Source organism: Etheostoma spectabile, chromosome 7 (assembly GCF_008692095.1).
Source record: "Etheostoma spectabile isolate EspeVRDwgs_2016 chromosome 7, UIUC_Espe_1.0, whole genome shotgun sequence".
NCBI lineage: Eukaryota > Metazoa > Chordata > Actinopteri > Perciformes > Percidae > Etheostoma > Etheostoma spectabile.
Window position 1 is genome coordinate 23,733,113 of NC_045739.1, and position 19,718 is coordinate 23,752,830.

Genomic DNA, 19,718 nt, shown 5'->3' on the forward strand with positions numbered 1-19,718 from the left:
GGATGGATGGATGAATTTTCTGACGGTTCCACGTATTGGTCCTCCTTAACCGAGGACCGAGTTTGTTTCGTTTTAAGGAGAACTATATGTGAAAACACTAAGAATCAGTTCTGTTCCACATCCAAATCTGGTGAATAAAACACACCTAGCTGTTCAGATGGAGAGACCATCTCCACAACAGTGCTACTGAAAACCTTTACGTGAACTGACTGGTGTCAGGAACAGGTTTACCCTTTCTCTTGTCTAGCCAGAATCTACTTCAGGTTATTATTTTGGGTACTATTACTAGTACTAATACTATGTTTATGTGTTATTCCATCAAATATTTAACGTCACTACAATGTCTGGAAAAATTGACTAGAATAACCAGAACACTTTATTCTAATAATAAAGCGATGTCGATGGAGCAGCACATAAATCAGCTTGTTAGGAGCTGCTTTTTCCCAAATTCGGAACGTTTCTAAACTCCGTAAGATGGTTCTCTTGTTTGTATAGACACTTTTAGGAAACAACTAAAGACCCACTTTTTTAAACTCGTTTTTTAGTTCAATACTGTGTTTTACTGTTTCTGTATGTTGTTTTAATTTATTTTTCTTTATAAACTTGTGCAGCACTTTGTGACCCTGGTCTGTGAAAAGTGCTATAGAAATAAAGTTTACTTACTTACTTACTTAATATGTCAATATGCTTTTGCCTTTATTATATCTTGCCCTTTAGTGCTCTTGTGAACTTTCTACTTCACCCTTGTGTTGTTTTCCCATTAACCGTGAACTTGTCCTTCCAGGTCAAAACTGAAAATATTTTTTTGTGCTTTTCCGATGTTCTTGTCGCTTTATCTGATTTATTTGTCAATTTTTCCACGCTATTGCCGCTTTTTTTTTTTTTTTACCTGAGCTGGTTTAATAACAGGTTTTACACATATTCTTGGAATTCATGGTCAACAAACCTCATTTATATAAAATTATACACAGGTTTTTAGTTACAAAGGCAGAATTTATGTGTTAATTTAAGTGTTTTGACTAATAGTTAAGATCTGAGGATGTTGAGTGGATCACAGATGGGTAGATGTCAAAGTTTAATCGGAAAATGTTTTAAAACCATAAAAAAAAAAACAGAATTCAAAAGCTATAAGATTAAATAAAACACCCAAAAAGAAATTCAATGAAAGTAATCATTAATTTGACCTGAAGAACGTTGTATGGAATCATCCATGTTATTTTTGTGCGATTTGCTTGAAAGAAATCCATATTTCTGATATAAAAACGGGTCAATTTGACCCGAGGACAACACCAGGGTTAAGGAAGTTGTTCTGTTAGAACTTTAAAAATATAATAAAAAGGTCCAAAGTCCAGTGGATGTGATCACTAAAGCGTTGTTATCGTTTTCCTGTCTGAGCTGATGCCTTGATAACGGCTCAGCCAACACAGACTGTAGTTTATTGAACGCCACACGGTGCATGCAGCCGGTCGGACAGATGTCTCTTACCTGTCGAAGCTTCTCCCCCCCCCGTGTGTGCTAATTAGTGGTTTAGTCCGAGCAGCAAAGTGCTTCTCACCCCATCCAACCTTCCATCTGCAGCAAGTTGCAAGTTGCTCTCACCTTTAAAAAGGGAGGGAGGTAGGAAAAGGGAAAAGAAACCTCCTCCCCTCACTGAGAGCAAAGTTCAATTTCCTGGCGTGCAACAGTGGGACAGACTGAGACGAAAAGTCTCTGTAAAAGGATACGAGTGGGTTAATAATGGGACGCTCTCTGTAGCGGTTACAGTATACGTAGTTGGCTCAGGGAGTAGCACTGAGGAGACAAAGAAACTGGTTCTGCAACCTGCCCAAGCTTTGAATGAATGGATGCACTTAACCTGCACAGGTAGCGCCTTGTAGCAACTTGTGCAGCGGGTCATTATTTCACTAAGTGCCGTGGTAAAACAGCGCGTTTGTTGCAGCAATTGCAACACTGCAGTGAATGCACTTTAAAAAAAAAAAAAAGAAAAAAGGTGCAGTTAAAAGATATAATTATCAGCCTGTTAGGATAATTATTAGGTTATGTCACCTGCACATGTGTAATCCAATAGAATTGCAACATTGCATCATGTAAAACAACATTTTAGACCTCCGTGTTGGTAAATTAAATAGTGTGCATAGTATGATTTAACAGATAACTTGAAAAAAAACTCTATAAAAAATAAAAAAAAATTCTGAAATCTGTGTTTTGGTTTCTGGTCAGAACAGCTGTGTTGGTGATTGGGGGAACATGAGACCTCAGTAAGGTAAAAAGGTACAAATACTTTATTGTCACATACATTTAAAGAAATATATTCTCTGCATTTAACCCATCCCTCAAAAGGAGCAGTGGGCAGCCATTTGGGGACCAAATCCAGATCTACGTCAGTGCCTTGTACATGTTTTTTCTTATGTTTTTGTGTGGAAAGCGGACCGACTTGGATTTGAACCCAGAACCTAGCGGCCCCAGTGCTAACCATTGGGCCACCATGGTGATGTCTAATGCTTTGAGCCCCACTGTGACTCCTTCTTGTAAAAGTAGTCTGGGTCAACGCAAGTACATTTCCAGGATAATTGTCCGTCATCTCTCTCTCTCTCTCTCTCTCTCTCTCTCTCTCTCTCTCTCTCTACGTAGTTTTCTTCAAGAAACAACAACGAAGTTCGAGCTTGCAAACTACACGCTACAAATGTTCACGTTTTCAAGAAACTTTGGATGGTGCAACAAGCCCGGCCTGCTCGGTTCTTTCGGGGAATGATTGTAAAGATTCACAAAAAATAGGTTTAAGTTTGGGGACCAATCGGTGGAATTGCACACTGTGATACCCCGGTAAGAGATAATGAGGTGTAACCATGTAACAGCTGATTTAAATAACTCACGTTACTGTATTGTGTCAACAGTTAACTTCATTTAATATTGGATGTGACGTTTTCTTTTGCAGGGTGCAGATGTTCCACCAGAATACATTCAATTCTGAGTTTCTATTGCAGAGCCACTGTTGCTGTCCGGAGTTTAGCTCCGCCCAAAGCGATTGTGATTGGTTTAAAAAAAAAAATGCAACCAACCCAGAGCGTTTTTTTATTCTTTTATTTCTTATCCAGGCTCCTCTCTTTACCCTGTCTCTCTTGGTTTTGCTGTAATAGTTGTAGACTGCTGGGGTGACTTTTTGACACACCGAGCTCCTCTATCTTTCCATTTGTGTGCATCCATGTCCAAGAAATGCCTGTTACTAACCTAGCTCCGGGGAGTCATTCCCCGGAGTCCTTAGGTTCTTTTTCCCTCAGCATGTTTCCTTGGATCACGGAGGCTCCAAGATCATGGTTGCAGCTGTCGCCATGGTCCCGCTACACGTCCTGCAATGTCCTGCTACGTCCTGCTACATCCTCCTACGCTCTGCGGTGCCCTGCTACATCCTCCTACGCTCTGTGGTGCCCTGCTACATCCTTCTACATCCTGCTGGGCCTTGTAATGCCCACAGTGCCCTGCTACGCCATGAACTACTACAAAGAACTGCTACAAACTACTATTTGTTGTGACTGTTATTGCCACTCTTCATTTTAACCCCAACCGGTCGACGGACCCCGCCTACCAAGAGCCTGGGTCTGGGTCTGTCCCAGGTTTCTTCCTTAAAGGGAGTTTTTCCTCTCCACTATGGCCCTGTTGCTGGCTCTGGAGGAAACTACTAGACCTGTTGGGTCCTTGTAAATTATAGAATATGGTCTAGACCTGCTCTATCTGTAAAGTGTCTTGCGATAACTCTTGTTATGAATTGATACTGTAAAATAAATAAATAAAATTGAATTGAATTCTCCTATCCCAGAATGTATGTGTGGTGTAGCCAGACCTTACTCCAAGCTGGATATGAGAGACTACTTTGCCTTAGTTAGCTAGTTGAACAGGTGGCTGAATAATATTGTTCTTAAATGTCTTGTGAACTCAGACTTAAACCACATTGATTAATAAAAATCAAATCACAATAAAAAAACACCCAACATTACTCTGAAGGCAATTCAAAACAATTAGCTATTTGAATATGTATTAATAAGTAAACAAATAAAAAAGATAATGAGATGAAAGTTTAATTCCTTTTTTAAATATCCTCTTCAGAAATGCAAGACTTATTGTAGGGATGTTTTAAGTCCTGCAAACTAAAAGAAAAACCGTTGTAGTTGAAAGTAAACTTGTAGTTGTTGCTTGTTCTAAAAAGGGAACTACTAGTACTGTTGGGTCCTTGTAAATTATAGAGTGTGGTCTAAACCCACTCTATCTGTAAAATGTCTCAAGATAACTCTTGTTATGAATGGATACTATAAATAAAATTGAATTGAATTAATTCCTCATCCGGCCACTAAGTGACACTGTGAGTTAAGGGCTTTATTATCAGGTTTGCATTCACAGCATCAACTTCCTGTGTGTTTCCTGGACCTACATTCAACTGTCTATGGTTAACTGTAGCTACAGTACAACTCATTACTAAGGAATACAAGGCACCATGCAGAGTAAAGGGACTGGGTGTCATGGTCATACCGCTGACACAAGACAATGTATTTTTTGCAGATAAATGACATTTTGAATTTGTCCAAGTCTGAGCATTTGGGAGTTTGCAGGCTACTAACCTGCTGTACAATCGCTATCAACTCTGTATTTATTTGTTAACTTACAATGCCGCTCGCTCCTGCAAACCAGTCCCAGTTGATCCGGTCGAGTCAAAAGGACGAATATTATCAAACCTTCCTGAGAAACAACGCCAACGAAGCTTTTCAAACACTTGCTGGTGAGTTTGGGTCAAATTGAACACACCTGGACGTTGTTAACGTTGCCGCTTCGTAACCCTAACGGCGGGTTTCCGCACCGCGAAACCCCTAGCGAACTTCGGCCGGCGAAGTTTAGCCTCACGCAAGACCGCGACAGAACACCGGTTGCTAGGCAGTTCATAAATGCGCTTGGTAACCAGGCTATGTAGCCTAGCTGCCTTGCTATGCTTACAATGAAATCCAATGTCCGACTGACCTGTCGGCTAGCTGGGTCATTTTGAACGTTTACCCAAACTAACGTCTACAGTTGTCTTATGTGGTGGTGTATTTGCCCTGTTGAAGTCCATATGACATAAACAACAGTCCGTGGTTGATATAAGCGTCAATGTTCACCCACAAAACCTGTAATCAAACTAATGCACAAGTAGCCTAGCTAACTAGCTGCCTGGCTAGAATTACAATGAAAACCAATGTCCGAACATGCTAGCGATTGGCCTGTCAGCTAGCTAAAAAGTTCAGTGTTTAAGTTAACATAAACAGTGGTGAATGTTCCCTGACTAAGTTCGTGTGTCATATAAATCCGAATTCGTATTATATTATCGTATAGTTCCCATGTCGCTTACGCTAAGTTAGCGTCGCTAACGTTAGCTTTTTCCCTTTAACATGTAGGTTAACGTTAGCTTTCTTCGCTTTGACGTGTAGGTTAACGTTAGCTTTCTTCGCTTTAACATGTAGGTTAACGTTAGCTTTCTTCACTTTAACACGTAGGTTAACGTTAGCTTTCTTCACTTTAACATGTAGGTTAACGTTAGCTTTCTTCACTTTAACATGTAGGTTAACGTTAGCTTTCTTCACTTTAACATGTAGGTTAACGTTAGCTTTCTTCACTTTAACATGTAGGTTAACGTTAGCTTTCTTCGCTTTAACGTGTAGGTTAACGTTAGCTTTCTTCACTTTAACATGTAGGTTAACGTTAGCCTTCTTCACTTTAACATGTAGGTTAACGTTAGCTTTCTCCAAACCTCCTCATTTAGTTGAGTTCTGACAGGTTACGCCCCATAAAATGAAAGACACATTTGGTTTTACTGCTCAGTCTCACTACTGTTCATGAGTAACAGTTAGTTTATTCAATTCAGTAGCCACTGACCACTGTTATATAAAGCAAAGACGAAGTGTTATCATCAAAATAAAACCTCCTTTTGTATGTCAGAGTGATTAAAGCAAATGTTAATTCATATCTGAAGATGTATATCTGTGGTCTGTGTTGTAGGATATTCAGCAACTGCTGAAGTTTGTTGTTTCTCTCTGTAGGATCCAAAAGATGGCTGGACTGGAGGAGAGAGATAGAGCTGCTGTCAGACCTCGCATACTATGGTTTAACAACATTCGCAGGTAGTTGCCGAACTAGTTCTAGCATTGCCCGGTCTATCTCCACAGCGCTGTGGAGTAAGGTCTGGCTACACCACACACACATTCAAGGATTCCCCCCCCCCCCATACTGCTGCCAAAATTATACTTTTAAAACGGTGCCTGAACTGTACTTTTAAAGACATTTAAAAAAAAAATGTAGGCCTATATATCTCAAAAAGAAAAATGGAGCACATAACTGCAATCGGCGACATTTAAAAACAGCTTGTTTGATGCTAAGGCCATATGGTAAAAATTAAATGATTGATTAATAATGTAATAACTTTAACTTATTTCACCAGTAAATTGCTGGTAAACAACAAAAACAACCACTAGATTTATAAAAAAAAAAAGAAGAAAAAAAAGTGTAATTAACTATAACTTTGAATGCACCACAAGGCTGGCCAGGCGAGTTTCAAGTGAATGCACCGTCCGTGTTGAAGTCTCAGTGTTGGAATCCTCTAAAAGTGAAATACAGTCAGCTAACGTCAGGCTAACGCTAACTGCTGCCAAGTGTAGTGTTAACGAAGGTCACATGCAGCGATGCTTCTTCAATTTAATTTTTATTTATACAGCGCCAAATCACAACAACCGTTATCTCACATTGCTTTTCATAAGAGAGCAGGTCCAGACCAGACTCTGTGATGTTATTTATAGAAACCCAACAATTCACCAAGAGCAAGCACTAGGCACCAGAGGCAAGGAAAAACTTCCTTTTAAGAGGCAGAAACCTCGAGCAGAACCATGGCTCAGGGTGGGGGGGTGAGAGAGAGAGACAGAAGGAGACAGACAGTCAGAGAAGAGACAGAAGGAGACAGACAGAGAGACATGGAGGATTGTAGCAGAGGGTGCCGAGCAGGAACGTGGAGGCAGCAGGTGACTCCAACCACAGATCCGACTCCACAGATCCAGAAACACCTGCAGGAAGTGATAGGAGGAGAGAGGAGAGGGGCGAGAAAGCACAAGACTACGGGAAAGGGAAGAAGTCGAGTTAGTAACATGCATTAATGGTTGCTTCTGTGGCCTCTAACGTCCGTTTTCGGAGTATCAGAGGGCAGCGCTAGCACCGAAATCAGGCACTAAAAGCCGCGTTACTATTCGGTCCGTAAGATAATGATTGTTAAGGCACCAGTGCCATGTTGGCACCGGGTTTTGGTACCCAACCCTAGGAGTGTGGGACTTAATGTCAGGCATTTATCCTGGAAATTTACTTCCATTGATCCAGACTATTGCCAACCAAAACAACATGAAATCTAACTTCACGTATGTGAGTTATTAGATAGATAGATAGATAGATAGATACAGTAGATAGATAGATAGACAGATAGATAGATAGATAGACCGGTAGATAGATAGACAGATAGATAGACAGGTAGATAGATAGATACAGTAGATAGATACAGTAGATAGATACAGTAGATAGATACAGTAGATAGATACAGTAGATAGATACAGTAGATAGATAGATAGACAGATAGACAGATAGACCGGTAGATAGATAGACAGATAGATAGATAGACAGATAGACAGATAGACCGGTAGATAGATAGACAGATAGATAGACAGGTAGATAGATAGATACAGTAGATAGATACAGTAGATAGATACAGTAGATAGATACAGTAGATAGATACAGTAGATAGATACAGTAGATAGATAGATAGACAGATAGACAGATAGACCGGTAGATAGATAGACAGATAGATAGATAGATATTTATTGATCCCCAAAAATGGGAAATTACGTTGTTACAGCAGCACACGCACATTTGTCACACAACACAGAATATAAACATAAATTATATACTAGTAAAAAAAATACATACATACAGTATACATGAAATAATAATAATTTGAATAAATATAAGAGCAAATATTTGAATATATACAGGATGGGAAAACAAAATGTGCAACTGCTTAAATAATATGCTAAAATGTAAATGAACCAATTGTGCAGGTTGCACTTAGTGCAGTATTAGTGTAGTGTAATATATAGTATAGTGTAGTATTAGTATAGTGTAATATATAGTATAGTGCAGTATTAGTATAGTGCAGTATTAGTATAGTGTAATATATAGTATAGTGCAGTATTAGTGTAGTGTAATATATAGTATAGTGCAGTATTAGTATAGTGTAATATATAGTATAGTGTAGTATTAGTATAGTGTAATATATAGTATAGTGCAGTATTAGTGTAGTGTAATATATAGTATAGTGTAGTATTAGTATAGTGTAATATATAGTATAGTGCAGTATTAGTATAGTGTAATATATAGTATAGTGTAGTATTAGTATAGTGTAATATATAGTATAGTGTAATATATAGTATAGTCCAGTATTGTGGTGTCTAAAAGTCTCATCTAGCCCCCAGTGATGACGTGTTAAAGAGTTTTATTGTGGTAGGAAGGATTTCCTGTCATCAAAGCTGTCGGAGTCTCTTAGAGAAGGAGCTCCTCTGTTGGACCAATGGGGGGTGGAGAGGGGGGGGTCTGGTTTATTAACAATCATTTGTGTCATTCTCCTCCCGAGGTTACCAAACCCTGGGCGAGGAGTACGTCAACATCATCCAGGTGGATCCCACGGAGACTCGAATCCCCTCTCGGACCAGACGGGGCCTCTTTGTCCTGTGCCACTCCTTCTTTCCCTACCTCCTGGACAAGGTCCTGGTGGGCCTGGAGAACGAGCTGGGGCGTGAGCCGGAGGGTGGGGGCGGGGGCGCCAGGCAGCGCCAGGCGGCGTCCTCGCCGTGGAGCCTGGAGTCCTGGCTGAGGGGACGGGCGCGGCGGGCCGTGGCGCTGCTGTCGGAGCCCCGGAGGAGGGCGTGCCTGCCGGCGGTGTTTGCCCTGCGTCAGGGTCTGACCCTCCTGCGCCGCCTCCACGTGGCTCTGTTCTACATCAGCGGCTCTTTCTATCACCTGTCCAAGAGGGCGGCTGGTATCAGCTATGTAGGTGGTTTTGTTTTACTGTGTAAAAGTTTAGACAGGTGTCAAATGAACAGAGAAATCAAAATAACATCAATATATGGTGTGACCACCCTTTGCCTCAAATATTCCCTTTTCCTCATCTCAAACATCTCACATATTAGACTGAATAGAAAAATACTAGACCGTGGGAGTGCAAAGCAAACTAGACAAAGTTAATTTACATTATGTGTCATTTAGCTTGATTATCCAAAGCGACTTACAGTTGCAATAAATCAGAGGTTTCACGCCTCTGGAGCAACTAGGGGGTTAAGGGTCTTGCTCAGGGACACATTGGCTGATGTATCGCAGTGGGAATCGAACCCAGATGTCTCACACCGAAGGCGTGTGTCATCACCACTGCGCCATCACCACCCAGTCACACATCACAGTCCCCTTGAGTCTGCTAAGTCCCACTTTTATCCCCTTTTTATAGCTTCAGGTAACACTTTCAGGTTACACAGTCTAACCAAAGCCTGAAATAGTGTCCCAGAAACCCCCTCTCCTCCCAGTGAGCGCCCTGCTTAAAGAAGCCGCAGTCTCCAGTGAGGGTCTCTATGTTCTGGGTCTCCACAAGAGTCCGTTTCCTACTTGTCGGTCATTGGTTAAGGATCGTGTTAACATTTAATTTCATTGTGCGTTCTTTTGGAAGGCTCGCTGCCAAATATCACCACTTACTAACTAATTAATTAAAACTAATTAACTAATTAAGTAAATGTAGCTGTAAGTACACGAAAGGGTGTGTGTGTGTGTGTGTGTGTGTGTGTGTGTGTGGTGTGTGGTGTGTGTGTGTGTGTGTGTGTGTGTGTGTGTGTGTGTGTGTGTGTGTGTGTGGTGTGTGTGTGTGTGTGTGTGTGTGTGTGTGTGTGTGTGTGTGCCCCTCATTTGGCGAGTGTTAATTTCGGACCCTGCACACGAGGTAGAATGTTTTTAAAGATTATTTTTTGGGGCATTTTTAGACCTTTATTTGACAGGACAGCTGAAGATGTGTGTATAGCTATATATATATATATATATATATATATATATATATATATATATATATATATAATATATATATGAAAAGAGAAAGTAGGCCCGTCAAAAGAAATAAATGATCCCCCTACCAAAGGATCTTCCAACATTTGTGTATTTAAATCCTCCTTAATACAAACTATTTAACCCTTGTGTTGTCTTCCCGTAAAAATCAACACTTTTGTTGACGCTTTTTAATAGTTTTTCACCCTTTTTGTGTTGTTCAACACTACGCAACACTAACTTATTAACTTTAGTTTTACAGTTATTTTTGGAATTTATGGTCAATAAACCTCATTTATAGGAAGTTATACCTAATGTTTGAGTTAGAAATTAGGAATTATTGAGACTAAAATTAAAGGAATGGATGTTGATGATAATCACAGACTGGAATATGTCAACTTTTACTCAATAATATTTCAACAACACTTCCATTTGTTTTCCCAAATGCTATAAAATAGAATAAGACGCCCCAAAATTAATAAAAGTAGAGATGTGTACTTGGCAAAGAGCGTTGGGTGGAATCAATCATGTTATTTTGGGGAATTAAAAAGAGCATTGATATAGGAAAACGGGTCAATTTGACCCGAGGACAACATGAGGACAACATGAGGACAACATGAGGACAACATGAGGCTTAAGGAACACATGATTACAGTAGTTCATCTTCTATCTGCAACATCTGTACCTGCACCGTATGTATTCACGTCTCCACCCGTTGTCCCGTGCAGCTGCGTGTGACGGGGCTCAGCGGCAAGGACGGGACCATCCGGACCAGCTACCGGCTCCTGGGGGCCGTGTCCCTCCTCCAGCTCCTCGTCACGGTGGGTCTGCAGCTCAACGCCTTCAGGCAGAAGCAGCGCGCCCGGCAGGAGTGGAAGCTCCACCGAAACCTCAGGTACTGGACCGGGTCCCGGCCAGAGGGGACAGCTTTGTCACCGTAGACCCCATCTGTGTAGATGCTGATTTTAACGAGTGCTATCAGTAGGGTTGCATGATATTGACAAAATGTTGTATTGCGATATTGATTATGAATATTGCGATATAAATATTCATTTTGACATATTTTTAAACAGATTTATAATTACAAAAGTTATGGGTAAAATGCATCAAAATAGATTCAGAACAAATTAAAAAAGTTTTCTGACGACACAAGGTTTATCTCAACTGACGGACATATTGAACTGGTCCAACATGAAAAAATACATAAGGACAATGTCTACAGAACAGGACTCATTTTACTGGTTGGACAGTATAAAATATGTAAAGAGAGCGCGACACAACTTTTCTTTCTCTTCCCTGATTCGTTCCGTCTTGTTGTCTCTATCCATTTTTCCACTTAAACACGTCACTTTGTTGAACTATGCACACACGTCACATGGTACGCTCCATAGGGTTTGTCAGGAAGTGGACCCGTGCGCTGACGTGTACTCACATTTGCAAGTGGCATGGTAACCAAGGTAACTGGTCAATGAAACATGATCATTATAGCCTGTCAAGCGGGCTCGATCGAGACACTTTTGATATGACATTGCGATAACGTAATTGAGTTATTATACCATGCACCCCTAAAACCAAGGCGCTGCAAGATCTACCGGACAGGCCTCGTGATGAAAGCATCGTGTAGCGGTAAAAGAATTAAATGTGTGTTAACTGTCTTTAAATATCTTTTGAACCGTGTGTCTGCAGCCCTCAGCGCACACGGGGCTCGGGCCCCAGGGCCCCCGGCTGCATGCTCTGCCTGGAGGAGAGGAGACACCCCACCTGCACCCCCTGTGGACACCTGTTCTGCTGGGAGTGCATCACCGAGTGGTGCAACACCAAGGTCAGGGCTACGCCGCGATGTCACACTCCATCTCTAAAACTGGACCACTTGATCAACTAACCCGAACCTTAAAAAAAAAAAAAACCTAACCCGAACCTTAAAAAAAAAAAAAAACTAACCTGAACCCTAAAAAAATAAAATAAAACTAACCTGAACACTAAAAAAAAAAAAAAACCTAACCTAACCCTTAAAAAAAATAAAAACCTAACCCTTAAAAAAAGAAAGAAAAAAACCTAACCTGAACCTTAAAAAAAACAACTAACCCAAACCTTAAAAAATAACCTAACCCAACCTTAAAAAAAATAACCTAACCCAAACCTTAAAAAATAACCTGAACCCTAAAAAAAATAACCTAACCCGAACCTTAAAAAATAACCTAACCTGAACCTTATAAAAAATAACCTAACCTGAACCTTAAAAAAATAACCTAACCCAAACCTTAAAAAATAACCTAACCCAAACCTTAAAAAAATAACCTAACCCGAACCTTAAAAAATAACCTAACCTGAACCTTATAAAAAATAACCTAACCCAAACCTTAAAAAAATAACCTAACCCAAACCTTAAAAAATAACCTAACCCAAACCTTAAAAAAATAACCTAACCCAAACCTTAAAAAAATAACCTAACCCAAACCTTAAAAAAATAAATAAACCTCAACCCTTAAAAATTAGAAAAAAAAATCTAACCCGAACCCCAAAAAATGTCTTTCTGTCTACATCTATTAAATAGTCCCCCCCCCCAACCCATGTTTATTAAGAGCCATGCTGGAGGTTTTAGGATTTTAACCCTTGTGTCGTCTTCCCGTCGACCGGCAACTCTGTTTTTCTGGGTTGAAATTGAAATTTCAACATTTTGTTGTTTTGTACACTTTGACTTTTTTTGTCAATTTTTATTTTTTATTTTTTTAAGCGCTTTTTCCATTGTTTTTGATGGTTATTTTTTTGTCACTTTTTCCACGTTTAAAAAAAGAATTTTTCCTGTGTTTTTGTAGTTTTCTTTTCAACATATGTCCCTTTTTTTAGCATTCTTTTGATATAGTTCTGATATAGAACATTTTTGTGAACGGGTCAAATTTGACCCGAGGACAACAGGAGGGTTAAAAGTTGCTACTTATTGATTGCTATGCGTCATTTTTAATTTTTAACATCATGTTTTGAAGGAGAATTTCCAAACAAATCAACCCTTTTGGACAATAACGAGAACAAAATACTCTGAACAGATGAACCAAAAATCATTAGACAGTTAACAAGAAACCACTGGTCCTGCTCATTGAATATTTAGGTTATGGATACATTTATTATTCCCACAACTGCCTATGTGTGTGTGTAAATGTGTCATGTGTGTGTTTTGTGTTTTACGTCCTACAGGCTGAGTGTCCCCTGTGTCGGGAGAAGTTCCAGCCTCACAGACTGGTGTACCTGAGGAACTACAGCTAGCAGACACACACACACACACACACACACACACACACACACACACACACACTCAGACTGGTGTACCTGAGGAACTACAGCTAGAACACACACACACACACACACACACACACAGACACAGACACAGACTGGTGTACCTGAGGAACTACAGCTAGCAGACACACACACACACACACACACACACACACACACACACACACACACACACACACACACAGACACAGACTGGTGTACCTGAGGAACTACAGCTAGCAGACACACACACACACACACACACACACACACAGACACAGACTGGTGTACCTGAGGAACTACAGCTAGAACACACACACACACACACACACACACACACACACACACACAGACTGGTGTACCTGAGGAACTACAGCTAGAACACACACACACACACACACACACACACACACAGACTGGTGTACCTGAGGAACTACAGCTAGAACACACACACACACACACACACACACACACACACACTCAGACTGGTGTACCTGAGGAACTACAGCTAGAACACACACACACACACACACACACACACACACTCAGACTGGTGTACCTGAGGAACTACAGCTAGAAACACACACACACACCACACACACGCAGACTGGTGTACCTGAGGAACTACAGCTAGAACACACACACACACACACACACACACACACCACAACCACACACACACACACACACACACACACACACACACACAGACTGGTGTACCTGAGGAGCTACAGCTAGAACTACAGAGCCTGAAATTACACACACACATGCACACACACATGCACTCTGCTCAGAACGTTGTGCTTGTACTGTGTACTAAATACTGTGTGTGTGTGTGTGTGTGTGTGTGTGTGTGTGTGTGTGTGTGTGTGTGTGTGTGTGTGTCAATTAATTGCTTCTTTTGTTGCTGAGCAAAAGTTGTTGATTGAGAATAACATTTTTGATTGTATCAGTCCAATCTTGTAAATATTACTTTTAATTTAAATGAAATAACCAAAAAACGTCATCAGATGCTAATAAAATGTAAGAAATGTCCAAATGTTTCTGTTTTGTTTATTGTGTGTGGAGGTGACATTGTTTTTGTCTTTATAGTTTATTCATAGCATGTCATGCAATTTGTGTTGCACAACTTTTGTATGAAAAGTGCCTTACAAAAATTATATATACACGATTGATTATGACCTACTGTATACTGCAGCCAGCCACTGGGGGGGGGGCAGATATTTAGGCTCTACTTACTCTACTTTGTTGGTGGCATTTTTGTTTTTAAAATACATTTTTTACTCTTTGACAGGGTTTTTCTCCTAACATTTTTCCAATATGTTTTTTTTGTAATAGTTTGCTACATTGCTGTAACATCTTCCTGATGAGAACGTAGGAATGTAACGTTAGATATCGTAGATACAGGGGTGTAGTCTACGTGAAACGCATGGACACGCAGCAGTGTTTCCCACACACACTCATCAACGCTTTATCTCTGCTGCTTGCTTTTCTGTTCTCAGATTTGCAATTATCTGACTCAAATTATCTTAAGTTATACATCTCTAAAATACGTTCCTCGTTGTTAAATTGATTGTTCAATCCATGTTTTTTTTTAGTAGCTGTTTTTTTTTTTTTTTAGATTTTCATAGCTAACTTTTTGAGTGTGCATGCTATTATTCTCGATAGTATCATTGTCACCCTTAGGTGGCAGCATTGTGACAAAAAAGTAGTTTATGCTGTGATGTCATTTTCAAGCAAGGACATGGTAAAAAAAAAAAAAAAAAAAAAAGGTGCTGATTTGGGGTAATGTTGCTTTTCGTTATCTTTTCTTAAAACATGCAGCGTATTCGTTCAGCTGCATTTCCTTTCCCTGCTCTCCCTCCGTCTCTCTGTTACTCACACGTCTCTCTCACTCACACACACACACACACACACACACACACACACACACACAGCCCCTCCCTTCGGTCTGTCTCCGTGAAAACGAGGGACAGCTGGCAAAATTCACAACTTTACGAAAGTCTGGTATCATTCGAACGCTTTTACACAATCGCAGTAAAAAGTGCTATAAAAATATTTTATATTCTGAATTCAATGTCAGTGTCTCAATGTTGGAGACCCGACCCCGTAGCAAGACAGGAGAGGAGGACATCGTCCAACACCGTCTTCCTCAGTTTTTGATTTCCATACACCAACTTATAAATGTGCAATGATACGCAACAATGACGGAACCTTCTCTTCAGCTATTCGTATTCACAAATACGGGGTTAAGTGATGTGACAGCAAACTAAACTAACACTGCAGAACATGCAGAGATACCTTTATATTCCATTATATGTTTGATATATTTTGAGTGTCATCTGGGTTTTCCATCTCACAGGATATACAAAAAGGTTTTCCCACCATAAATTGGTGCATTAAAGTGTATCAGAATGCAGGAAATGAAGTCTTTGCCCAAATAACTCTGGGGGAGGACACCCAGACCCCACACTTTGATTTGTCTGCCCCTCCACCCACCCTAAGGCCCATTCTGTACACACACACACACACACATACATATACATGGTAGAGTAAACCCTCTACAATAAATTAGACTACACCACTGTGTAGATATACCACATAGACATACTGACAAGTCTTTTTATTTGCCTTAATAAGAAGGATCTTTGTCGTCTCCAGAGCGTCCAAAATCCTGCTGCTAGGCTTTTAACCCACACGAGTAAGAGGGCACATACTACTCCAGTTTTAGCTTCACTTCATTGGTTACCAGTGATTTTTAGAATGCACTTCAAAATTTTGGTCTTAACTTTTAGAGCCCTACAAGGACAGGCACCCCCATACATCTCAGACCTGATACAGCTGCGTACATCCTCACGCAGTCTGAGACCAACAGGCCAGAGACTATTAGTTGCCCCCCCCTTACACATTTTAAAACTAGGGGGGACCGTTCTTTTCAGGTTGTTGCACCGAGGTTGGGGAACGCTTTGCCTCCTTCCATGCGCTGCTTAGATTGTGTGGAAAATTTTAAAACTCAGTTGAAAACTCTGCTTTTTAAAGAGGCTTTTAACTAGATTGTAGGGTGGTTAGGCTGGTCTTATGTGTACGTGTTATTCTTTTGTTTTTGTTTTTTGTAATGCACTGTATGTATGAGAGTTAATGCTTCCTTTTGTTGTGAAGCACTTTGTGATCTTTATCTGAGAAAAGTGCTATACAAATAAATTTTACTTACTTACTTACTACTTACTTACAAGCTATGTAATAATAATACAAGCTATATGTGCTTTGTACGTCGGGGTATACCAGCTCCAGTAAAGATATCAGAGACTTCTATGTCATCTGAACTTAACATTACACAATTAAGATAACAGTCACAGCACCAAAGAACAAGGTTTAATTGCTCCAAAATGGCCGCTGATGCTGCTGCTTGTTGTCAACAGCCTCCACAAAGAAACCCCCCCAAACGGTCTGTTGATTGGAGCGAGGACCAATGTTAAGGTCAGATCATTCTTTAAGGACGGGTTTGCGGTCTTCCTTGTCCCTCCATCACAGAAACCCAAAGCCCAAATCCATTACATAACTGTACATGTAAACGTTAGACCCATAGGCTTAGCCCTCATGTTGTCCTTGGGTCAAATTGGACCCATTTTCAGTTTTAAATCACAAAAATGAGCCTTCAAAATAAGCGCTGAAAATGTCAACGTTAGAAATATCAAATAACCTTGGAAAAAAACACTAAAAAAGGCACCCACAACGTTGAAAAAGTGACAAAAATGTTGAAAAAAAAAAGCGCTAATAATGCTTCATGGTTGACGGAAGACAACACGAGGGTTAATAACAACGGCAAATTTTAAAAGGCAATTTTCTCCAAATAAGACAAATTAAAGCTCCACTCATTACAGGCTGGAAGTTGCCTGGTTAAACCCTGATGGACTCCCGGCAAATTGGAGATTTATTCTGCAAGGCTGGGTTATAATGTGAAGCCAGGCCCTGCTATTACATGAACTACTACTACTACTACTACTACTACTACTACTACTACTACCATTACTGTTTCATTATCTTTTATTGTGGCTGTTATTGCCGCTGGGCATCACCCCCCCCCCAACCAGCACCGTCAGACACCACCCACCAAGAGCCTGGGTCTGTCCCAGGTTTCTCTCAAAAAGGGAGTTTTTCCTCGCCACTCTCGCACTGCTTGCTCTTGGGGGAACTACAGGAACTGTTGGGACTTTATAAATTGTAGAACGTGGTCTAGACCTCCTCTATCTGTAAAGTGACTCGAGATACCTGTTATGATTTGATTCTATGAGTTGAAATCGAAATTGTTTGCATGTCTTTAAATGGACTTGCCTTGAAGTTGCATGGGATCCATGATAACAAGGGGGGGGGGACCCGGCAGACCCTGCAGACCCTGCAGACCCTGCTGAAACCAACAGATGCTCCATGAAGGAGCAGTAGCAGAAACACTCAACACATCAAGGCTTTTCCAGAGCTTTCTCCCGGCCCAGACCGCCTGCCAGCGCTCAGAACTGTTTACATCCAGACGTTTAGTCCCAACACACTCTGGCTGGTTGTCTCCGTCCCCTTGACAACCAGCCAGTTCACTTACACTGCTCTCATTTTGGGTAATCAGATTCCCCCCCATGGAGAATATGGCTGACGGTGGAGGCAGATGCTGCCAGGCGGCCGCTGATCCCCGAGCTACGATGATGGATGGCTCCCGCTCTTCTTCTTCTCTCTTCTCATAAGCTGCAGCCAGGCAGTTGGCTAATTACACCCTAAAAGAGGATTCATTTGAAAGTATTACACCTTCCTCCCTGTTTTTAGGGAGGCAAGAGAGGGAAAGCAGCGGATGTTGTTAGCTGCAGAATATTCTTGCATAGCCAGATCTACATCCACAGCTCTGTGGAGTAAGGTCTGGCTACACCACACGTACATTTTGGGATAAAAGAAGAAGAAAAAAATGCTCTGGGTTGTCTTGGATATTTCCTTGGATTAGGACGGAACCAAGGTCTTGGTTGCAGCTGTCGCCGTGGTCCTGCTGCACTACACCTTGCTACATACACCCTGTAACACCCTGTAATGCCACACTACAGCCTGCTACACCCTGCTACATCCTCTAACACCCTGCAATGCCACACTACACCCTGCTACACCCTGTAACAGCCTGTAACACCCTGCAATGCCACACTACAGCCTGCTACACCCTGTAACACCATCCAATGCCACCCTACATCCTGCTACACCCTGCTACATCCTCTAACGCCCTGCAATGCCACACTCCTTCCTGTAACACCCTGCTACGACACACTCCTTCCTGTAACACCCTGCTATGACACACTCCTTCCTGTAACACCCTGCAGCACCACACTACACCCTGTAACGCCCTGCAGCACCACACTACACCCTGTAACGCCCTGCAGCGCCACCCTACACCCTGTAACACCCTGCAGTACCACCCTACATCCTGCTACACCCTGCTACATCCTCTAACGCCCTGCAATGCCACACTACATCCTGTAACACCCTGCAGCGCCACACTACATCCTGTAACACCCTGCAGTACCACACTACACCCTGTAACACCCTGCAGTACCACACTACACCCTGTAACACCCTGCAGTACCACACTACACCCTGTAACACCATGCAGTACCACACTACACCCTGTAACACCCTGCAGTACCACACTACATCCTGCTACACCCTGCTACATCCTCTAACGCCCTGCAATACCACACTCCTTCCTGTAACACCCTGCTATGACACACTACACCCTGCAGAGCCCTGCTATGACATGAAATAGGGGGGGGGGCAGTAGCTCAGACTGTAGGGAGTCCCCATATGGACCAAAGCATAGTGCCAGTTCACCTCCTGGGCCACTGCCAAGGTGCTCTTGAGCAAGGCACTGAAGGCAGCCCCGCCTCCCCCCCCCAAACCACTCCGACATCTCTCCGTTTAGTGCATGTATAGGTACTGGGCATGTGTGTGTAGTTCTGTAATTTGTGTAATTACAACAGAGTGTAAATTGTAATTTCCCCTTATGAGACTAATAAAGTCTAAATTAATCTTAAAATCGAATTTTTCTGCAAGATTTTGCCTTTTCTGCATGTTTCAAATGTCTTTATTCATGTAAAGGACATTATAATAGTTTTTTGGGGGTTTTTGCGGATTATTAGAGGAGTCATAGCCCCTAGAAATTACATATATGGGTGCAGAAATGTCATGTAGACAGAATTATGATGGATCATTGTGGCCTTAGTGGTCACAGAGCGCCCCCTGTTGGGCTCCTGGATGAACTGCACCGTGAGTTTCCCCAGTGATAATGTCACTCT

At 41.4% G+C, this 19,718-nt stretch overlaps 2 protein-coding genes across 4 annotated transcripts in view; one reads left to right on the forward strand and one right to left on the reverse strand.

Annotated features, from left to right (window-relative positions):
• plch2a (phospholipase C, eta 2a) overlaps window positions 1-1,588 on the reverse strand; it is a 215,287-nt gene extending 213,699 nt beyond the window's left edge. For both annotated transcript variants that reach the window (XM_032519816.1, XM_032519814.1), the window contains exon 1: window positions 1,486-1,588. The gene's annotated coding sequence lies outside the window, so the exon portion shown is untranslated. The remainder of the gene's footprint in view (window positions 1-1,485) is intronic.
• Window positions 1,589-4,405: 2,817 nt separating this feature from the next.
• pex10 (peroxisomal biogenesis factor 10) lies at window positions 4,406-13,558 on the forward strand. 2 transcript variants are annotated; one of them, XM_032519857.1, is made up of 6 exons: window positions 4,406-4,768; window positions 6,060-6,140; window positions 8,684-9,103; window positions 10,860-11,026; window positions 11,818-11,953; window positions 13,324-13,558. In XM_032519857.1, exons 1-6 carry the CDS (start codon window positions 4,657-4,659, stop codon window positions 13,326-13,328), a joined length of 921 nt encoding a protein of 306 aa, XP_032375748.1. In that variant the 5' UTR covers window positions 4,406-4,656; the 3' UTR covers window positions 13,329-13,558. The 2 variants fall into 2 exon arrangements, with proteins under 2 accessions (XP_032375748.1, XP_032375747.1); XM_032519856.1 differs by having other exon boundaries at window positions 8,684-9,099.
• Window positions 13,559-19,718: the final 6,160 nt, after the last annotated feature.

What these genes read in the sequence shown, in the direction of transcription:
- pex10 (XM_032519856.1), top strand. Translation starts at nt 4,657, where the DNA reads ATGCCGCTCGCTCCTGCAAACCAGTCCCAGTTGATCCGGTCGAGTCAA. An exon ending in AAGCTCCACCGAAACCTCAG is followed by an intron (nt 11,027 to 11,817) that starts GTACTGGACCGG and finishes GTGTGTCTGCAG; the next exon opens with CCCTCAGCGCACACGGGGCT. An exon ending in CCGAGTGGTGCAACACCAAG is followed by an intron (nt 11,954 to 13,323) that starts GTCAGGGCTACG and finishes TACGTCCTACAG; the next exon opens with GCTGAGTGTCCCCTGTGTCG.